At 48.8% G+C, this 8,760-nt stretch overlaps 1 protein-coding gene across 1 annotated transcript in view; it reads left to right on the top strand.

The window, feature by feature from the left end:
* The first annotated feature begins 2,875 nt into the window (after positions 1 to 2,875).
* Positions 2,876 to 8,760, top strand: part of TNFRSF11A (TNF receptor superfamily member 11a) — a 28,458-nt gene continuing 22,573 nt past the window's right edge. Inside the window, 2 exon segments of the mRNA XM_066326084.1 lie at positions 2,876 to 2,990; positions 5,796 to 6,005. Coding sequence (XP_066182181.1) covers positions 2,949 to 2,990; positions 5,796 to 6,005 — 252 coding nt within the window. The 5' untranslated portion in view covers positions 2,876 to 2,948.

Below are 8,760 nucleotides of genomic sequence, written 5' to 3'. Positions count from 1 at the left end.
CACAGAAGTTCCTGCATCAAATACAAGTGCTGATGAATAACAGGAATGAAGGCAACAAGATTTCAATGACACTGATTCACTGGTTTTCTGAGTGTATTTGGCTAATGTTTCTAGTAAATGCATTCAAATCCGCAGGTAATTTGGCTTAGACAATGAAACTGGTCAACAAAGGCTCAGAGCAGCGTGGTTTTTGAACAAAGCTGCTCAGGTCCTGGATGTCAGTGGTGTACACTGACACATCTATCCTGTGTTAACTAATCCAGATGAGTACCATGAATGAGTAATCATTTTTCCAGAGAAGCTGTTCCTAAGGTTTAGCTTAGAAGCTGTTTTAAGGTTTCCTTAGGTTTAATGCTGGCCAGTTTTCATCCATACAGGTAAGCTGCAGCAAACGATGACTCTGCTTACAGAGTCAGTAACAGGCAAGTCAGTGGTAAACAGCCTCTGTCTTTGGAGGCATCTGCAATATGTGCTGAGCTTGATCGACTATTGCACTTCCAGTTTGGTTAAAGACTTCCTTAGCCTGAAGATTTCCATTTCCTAGAAACTTCTGAGCATGAGCAGTTCTACTGCAGAAGTCAATGACTTGAAACAGTGACTCACCGCTTGGTGTCAAGGGCCAACACCATGGCAGTGGTCAGTCTGGTTCTTTTCCCAGCACAGGGATTGCATGTGCTCGCCACTGCCTCCCTCAGTCACTCCATGTCAGGCAGGTCTGCATCCTCTTGACTTTCACTATCCCACAGAAGCAGAGGGCTGTTTGTTCTGCCATTTAAATACTGTTTGCAAATAGGGCTGTTTGCTGTGTATTTGAATATTGCCATTCCCAAAACTATTGTGACTGTGGCCTTGTGCTGCTGCTCCTTGCCCTGCCCTTTCACAGAGTTTTTTCCCATTCCACAACACCTGAGAGGCCTCTTCAGGACATGGAGGCAGTACAGTGGAATCCTGCTGAAGTGGTGGCAGCTGCAGCAGTATGTGTGCCTTGTAGGATCATGTGGGTCATTCTGTCAGGCATTTGCACCTTCCCTTTAAATACACTACAAGGGGAGGGGAAGTGGTGATGGGGAAGAAGCAGCTGCAATGTTTAATAGGCAATAAGGGCTCATTTAAGTTTGATCCCTTGCTGACAGATGAATACACTCCATTGATGTAAGTATGAGTCATCTCAGTCAGGTGAGTTTTCAAAGACGTTTGGGGTCATTGAGTGTGCTGTTAGATAAAATGGCAGGGTGGCTCTGGGGAACTGGTCAAGGGGTGTTGCAAAGGAGTTAGGGTCTCGGTTCCCCTGCTGGTAGGTGTTAGCCAGCCTTAAAGACTCATCTCCAGGGCTTGAGGGATATCCTGGGCAGGAGGAAGCTCCCCAGGCCATGCCAGCATTGCTCTTGTCCCAAGGACAAATATATGACTTAAGTCTTAGAGGTTGACAGGTGTCTTATAAACATCAAAGTTAAAATTCACCATGACTTTGTATTTCCTCCCGGGTGCATGCAGGCACAGCTATTGCCACAGTGGCTGGTGATAACCTGTCAGCTCAGTGTCTGCTTGCACGTACTTCAATATCTGACGAACTAGCGGTGGGTGGGTTTTCTTTTGAACGCTGTGGACTTGAGGTTTTCGGACAGGCATTTAGCAGTGCTACATTTTTGTGGGATTGTAAAAGGTGTGTTGTGTCAACCACACCAGTGTGACTAAGGAGCTTTATTATAGTTGCTCTGTCATGAGAAATATTTGTGTGTTTGAAAATTTCGAGGAGATTGGGCAAAAGAATGCTATGGAAAGTTGCCTTTCACAGTAAGAAAGCAGTCTGAAGTTGACCACATGATTTTGTGTATGAGTTGGGGTTTTTTGTCAATAATAGATTTAATTTTTTAATTGATCTTTTTAATAGCTAGAGTTCTCAAATAGAACTAGAGCCTCCTGTGCTAAAATGAGCAGATATTTGTCTACATTTTTCTCCAAGTGTAGAAAGCTCCACATGTTGGGTCAGACAGTAGGGCTCCCTCCCTGCAGTGGGTGAAGAGGCACCTGAAGTCAGCCTTTCTCCCTGGTCCCATGGCAGACTGCATGGATTGCTGGTATTCCATGCAGTACTGCAGTACTCCAAGCTGCACTGTGGCCCATCTGCCCCGCAGGGCATCCCATGATTTAGGGGGATCTTCCCTAGAGCTCTAGCTTTGCTCTGCATTGCCTTCCTTGCTCACCTGCTGAGAGGCAGGTGCTTACATTTACAAAGCCTGTATTTGGTCCACAGACTGAAAACCCCAAATAACCTTTGTTACACATATTGAAAGAAAACCATTGATTATGATCGATCAAAACCCTTCATCTCATCCTCTATCCCTCAACAGCATGTGAGAGGGAAGAGAATGCTTTCACAGCCTTCCTGCATATGTGAAAAGGTTTCCCAGGGTGCAACCATCTGCTTTCAGTGTTGCTTCTCTGCCAAGTTTCTGTCACATCACTTTGAAGACCTGGATTTAACACAGAGCCTACTGGCTCTCCCTCCTGGGGAGAAGGGACATCACAAGGTGTTGGTGTCCAGGTGCGAGTAAGGGGAGTTTCAGTGGCATGGATAAAGCGAAGGAAGAGCTGAAGACGTGAATAGAGTGTACGGGTGCTGCTCAGATGGCCTGGTGTATCCACCAAGCCATTCCTGGCCTTTGCTTTTTGGGTTGAAGGATTTGGAAAGATGGGAGACAGATTCAGGCATTGCCTGGGAATGAGTTGCCATTTATCCCAGCTCCTGTAAAAGAGGAGTTTTTACACTGATGCTGAAGGGGTTTGAATTTCACACAGCTACAAAACTTGCAGTGTTACATTGATGTGCTTCTTTTAGAATAGCATTTAGCAGGTAATACCACTTCCTCTCTAGGAAGGAATTAAGAAGAGATCCATACTCACCGCAGCCCTGCTAAGCGGTCAGCTGGCCTCACAGTTTGTTTTCCATGGCAGGCATCACCAAAGAAGGGATCCTGGAATTATCCAAGGTAGTATTTTCATTCTGTCACACCTCTACGGCTGCACAGGGTTATCCATCTCTCTTTCAGAAGAGCTTCCTAAAGGTTAGTCCAGTTTATGCTTGTGTGCCACAGTGGTGAACAGAAGCAAGAGGCACCCAAATGTCACTGTTAGGTTTGAAACCTTAATATTTCAAGCATGCTGCTTTTATTCAGAACAGGTGCTTTACAACAGTAGCTGACAAAATAATGTTCTGTAAGAGGAAAGAAAAAAAAAATTCTAGAACAGACAGACAAACCAGTTTTGGTATAAATGTTTAGGTTTTATTTGTGCTACATAGAATGATATATATGATAAGTGTGAGAGAATTGACAGTGCTAAACATTCCCCAGTTTTATAGCATTCACATTTTAGTTTCTTAACAATTTATTGCAATCCATAATTAAGACTGTAAAGCACCCCGTAGTGGCTTCTGCGGGTTTGGCTCCGAAACATAAAATTTAACCCGGAGGAAAATGTCTGAGCTTTCAAAAAGAGGCAGTTTTCACATAGTGGTAGAAAATGAGACAAATTTCAGCCCAAACAAGAAATATTCAGGCAGGATTAGGGGTGAGAATGCAAAAGTAATTGAACTGATGTGCAGTACTCACTGCTCTGGACTCCTCTTAGCTGCACAGGGCTTGGCTTTACTCGATGCCTTCAAACCCTTCACTTGACACCTTCAGAGCAAGCTGACAGCACATCTAACTGCTCGTGAGAGTGTGAGTTTGCTCTTGTAAATCTGTGGTTAGAACGAGCAGCTGGTAAATAAACACAGCCTATAGCCTTGGTGTTGTGCTAAATGTGAAAAGGGGAAGAGACTTAACAGACTGTTCTGTTTAAAAAGAACATTTCCTTGTACCATAAACACAAACATTTTAAAACATCCCGACTGCCACAGAGCTGCATGTTTTCAGCAATGGGTGGATGAGGCTCCGGCAAAAGGATCTCACCCTGGTGCTGTCCCCCTTCTCAGTGGCTCACTCCAGAACCAACCAGGACTAAACACTGCTACCAGCAGCTGGGCACACACCTTTCCGTATGTCACCCTTACCTTGCAAGTCCCAGTGAAGTCGCCTTTACATTGTTGCCTACTAGGCAGGCTGGGTGCTGTGGCCATCCCTCCTACTCCTCACTCCCAGCTCTATTCTGTTCGGACCAGCAGCCCGACTCCTCAAGCAGAGTCACAGGGCTCTGACACGGCACTTGCTAGCTCGATGGCTTGCTGAAACTCATCAGCATGATCCTTGCCCAGTCCCCTCCGGAATAGTGAGGGCATCAGGAGCAGCCGCTGGCCCTAAGCCAGGCACCTCACGCAATGTTGCTTTGAGCCACAGCCCACTGTGGAGCATCAAAGTCACCTAAGGGCCACCAGAGCCCAAAGAGCCACGTGGTGTCAGAGACCAGGCAGGGGAACGAGGCCGCAGGACCTGCTTGAGCACAGATCAGGCAGGGCCCAAACGCTTGCTGAGGACATGGAGGGGTAAAGCAACTTTAGGGAGATTAAAAAGGTTTTATGCCCCCCTGGAAACTACGGGATGAAGTGAAGGTCATAGCTTCATTTTGCTGCACAGGGAGGCCCTCCACTAGCTACAGGAAAAAAGCTCAGCAGCTGTTTCTGTCCTGGGTGTATCATTCCTCTGAACAGAAATCAGACAGCACCAAGGAAGGATGAGTTTTTAATATCCTCTTCATCTTTAGCATTTGAATGTATTTATTTATTTGAAAAACATAGAGAAACTCTAGGGTTTTTTTCCTGGTCAAGGGTTAAATCTAAATGCCTAAGTGAAGAACGACTTCCTTCTTTGCCTAAGTCAGCAACATGCTCCCAAGCTTATTTCTCAGCATGTGAGCACAGGGCAGGTTTTGTGTCCACAGGGTCAGCTCTGCTGGATCCCCAGCCTGTGTAAACAGCCCGGCCCCGTGCTGCCGCCCACAGAGGAGGATTCCTGTCGCTGAGTGAGAGCGGGGACACGGCGGGGCCGTGCCGGGCGGCCCCGCTGCAGCCCCTCGGGCCGGGCAGGGCGGCTGCCGCAGCGCTGGCGGCGGGCCTCGGGCCGGGGTCAAGAGGCCGCCCTGCAGCGTTCCGAGTCAGGGCGCAGGGACTGGCCCCGTGCGCGGCGTGGAGTGGTTTGGGAGAGCTCCCAAAGCACATCTTCCGCTTTTCTTCCCCTCTTGGCAGCAATCCCGTCCGCCAGCTCCCGGCATCAGCTAAAGTACGTGGAGGGGGAAGGGAGGGGGTCCTCGGGCTGTGCCAGAACGCCGAGGCTGCACCCACATGTCGCACAGGCACCCAGAGGGGACAGGGCACGGGAAGGGATGGGACAGGAGCTTTCCTCAGTGCCGGGAGCAGACCCAGGGCGGCTGGGGGGCGAGGTGGGAGCCGGCCGGAGGCCCAAAATGTCCTCTGACAGTGACAGGCGACAGCCGCGGCCGTGAGGGGAAGGGAGCAGTCCCAGGGGAGATGACGGCGAGGGAAGGTGCTGGGGGCTGGAAAGGGCGGGCGCCGAGGCGGGGGCAGGTGGATACATGGCCCTGCCGAGAAAGACTGACCGGGAATGCAATCCCCACGGGCTGGAGGAGGGACGTGGCATAGTGACTAAACTTCTTGTAAAAAGGGTGGAGAAAGGAAAGGGAGGGACAAGAAGTGAGGAAAAAAGAAAAAAAAAAAAAAAAAAAAGCCATGCATGTCAAGGCTGAGGAAATGCTGTGGGAACTACAGCCAGGCGCCTTTTTTTTTTTTTTTTTTTTTTTCCTTTCTCTTCTTCTTCTTCTTCTTCTTCTCCCTCGTGTAGCTGAGAGGAAGGAAAGGAAGAAAGAGAAGTAGTCAGCTCAAATGTGCCTCGCTGCGCTGCCGGGGCGCGGGGGCTTGGCTGGAAGGATCTAGTTTCCCTTCGGTGGCAGGAAAAGGAGCCACGGGAGGAGGCAGAGACGGACACCCAGACATGCCCGTCCCGGCAGGCTGCTGGCTCCTTCTCCTGTGCCTCGCTGCCGCTGGCAAGCAGGTAAGGCCGGGAGCCGGAGGGAGGTGTGTGTCGCATCCCGCCCTCGGGGCTGGTTTGCCCGTGCCGCTGCTCGCGGCCATCGGCGAGCGCGGAGCCCGCGGCATCCCGCGGGGCCGGGCAGAGCAGCCTCGCCTCGCCTCGCTCCGCTTCTTTGGCTTTTGGTTTTGTTTTTATCCCAGCAACTTCATAAGCTTCTCTCGCTTCTGTAAAATCAAAGTTGTCCAAACCCGAAGTTGCAAAGGGAGCCAGGGGATCTGCAGGGAAAACAGCCTGCTTCTGCCCAGGGCAGGGTGTGAGAAACCAGAAAATATTTGCAGTGAGGTTGTTGAGGGATATAATTTGCATGTAGAGTAAAAATAAGGCAGACTCCACCCTACCGAGCAGATTTATTCGATAGAGCGTGGGCACACTTGTCCCTCAGGCGGGGGACGCGGGGTTTTCGCAGCCCGGGCTCAGCCCTCCAGCTTCCCGGCCGGGATGCGGCCCCTGGCGCTGCGGCCATCCCGCCGTCCCGGCTGCTGGCAGCCCCCGAGCGGGCCCGGCCCTTGTGAGCCCGGCTCCGCGAGTGGCCGGCTGAGGCTCAGCGCGGCCGCAGAACTCGCTTGGAGGTCGATGCGCTGCTCATGGCAGAGGCAGGGACCCGGCGCCGGGTCAGCTGCCCCAAGGGCAGCCCTTTCCTCTGACGGGGGGAAGATCTGAGCGAGGTTTGGCTCTGCGGTTGTTTGCAAACACGGCGTGCTCTGGTCGCAGCTCTGTGCCGTGCCAGGTGGCTGCTGGTCAGCGTGGTACACTGGGGATCGCGGCTGGTCTTCCCCTGCTGTCGGAAAGACCATTTTCTACAGCCAGCTCTTGCTCAGCCTTGTGAATGGCGTACAGCGCGTTTCCTCCAGAAGTTTACGTCGGCAGAAGCTTGCTTTGCTCTTTCTAATTATACAGCTTAAAAATTATCCTTCTCCCTTCTGGTTATTTACACCCTTCTCGACCGGTAGGATTTACAAATACCATGCTGCCCTTTATTTACACTTTATTTCCTCCATTAATCAATGTTTGGCACCCTCGATACCATTTGTATTTCTTTCCTCTGAACTTCTGGTATTTTTCTGTGTCTCGTTATTCTTGATAAGTTATATAACTTAAAGTGCTTCCCTCAACATGGAGCTGTGACCAGGCCATGGCTGAGTTCCCTGAGAGCAAGGTGCAGCTTCAAGAAAAAAAAGATAAAAAACCCAAACCAAAACAGAAAACCCTCTGCTGTCTACAGCTTACAATTTAATGTCTGACCGCACAGTCCTGAGAGCCTTTCCTTTGGATCCCTGGTCCTAAATATGTTGCCTAAAACCACACAGGCCTTTTCTTCCCCTCTAAAGCATATGTCATTTTGTTCACCCTCACTTTCAGGCTTCTCTCAAATCGCTGCTTTCCAGGTGTCCTCCATATGTATGTGAATGAGCCTGCAAATTTCAAAAGTGACTTTTACATTGCAACTTTGAGATGGTTTGTTCTGTCCCTTGGTATCCTCTATGTCTCTCCTTTTTCCTACCCTGGTGCTTAGGACTGATCAATGCAGCTGGAAGAGCAGACCTCAAGGCTCTTCATACCTTTACTTCAGGTCCCTAACCATTACATGCCTGCTTCCTTCTGGAGCCATTTGGGTTTAGTGCAGTTCCCCCCTTTGGAATACCCTCATTGCATGGAACTGCTTCAGCTTTTAACCAAACCTTGGAAATTCAGATTTTCATGGTATAGCTCCCAGCATGTTTAAGGTACCCTGATGTAGGAGCCAGAGCTTCTCATAATTTCTCACCTCTTGATTCATAGCCTTTCACAGGACACAGAACAAGGAACTTGTATTTATTTTGGGCTGATATATAAAGTCTTTCCACTGCATCCAACACGTGCTTAATTCTGAGTCTGTGTTGAACAGTGTGCAACTTTGCATTGCCATTGCTTTGGACAAGTATCAGCACAAAACTGCAGGTAGCTTCAGGAGAGCTGCAGCATAAGGATAAGGATAAAACATAATTTGTCAAAAAGCTCATTAATTTAATATTCTGCCTTTAACAGTGAGCAGAATCTACAAGAATGTGAAAGGCAAGGTTAGAGAGGTGGTACTTTGGAAAAGCCTTACAGTTTCTCCTTTGTCTTACTGATTTGGGCAGTGGTTTCTTCGAAGAGTGATGCTTTCTGATGGAACAAATGTGAGAAAACGTGTGGGAGGATTGAGGTTTTTCTGATGCATTTGTGTTAGTTTAAACTGGTTAACAGGGTGGAATAGTGCTCAAACGGTGATATTTGCAATGTATTTCCTACAAAGAACGAGAAGCATTCAAAAATGTAAGTTATTGCATATTCACTCATAATTCTGCTGAGAACAGACATGGTCATTGTCATCATTTCACCAAAGAGGAAATGGGAACAGAGAATTCGTGACTGCTGTAGGTCACACACCGAGCAGAACTTCTGGGAGCAGAGCTCAGCCCTGCTTGTCTTGTGCTTCAGCCACAAGATGATCTTTCCAAGTGATTCATTTTGGGCACCTGTCAGAGGTATTTTGCTTTCTGGGGCATGATCAGCTCAGCTTCTTTGCACAGAGTAGTCACATCCCTTTCCTTGCTTAACACCAGTAAAGAGTATCAGTGTTACTATCAGATGGGAGTCAAAGTCTCTGAGAATGTGCATTTGCAAATGTGCAATAAATCAGTTGCACCATCACATTCATCTCTCCTTTTGTGGCGTGGCATGGGTCCTTCCACTA

Source organism: Sylvia atricapilla, chromosome 1 (genome assembly GCF_009819655.1).
Source record: "Sylvia atricapilla isolate bSylAtr1 chromosome 1, bSylAtr1.pri, whole genome shotgun sequence".
Lineage (NCBI taxonomy): Eukaryota > Metazoa > Chordata > Aves > Passeriformes > Sylviidae > Sylvia > Sylvia atricapilla.
Note: the sequence above shows the minus strand (reverse complement) of the source record. Positions and strands in the feature narration are given on the sequence as shown.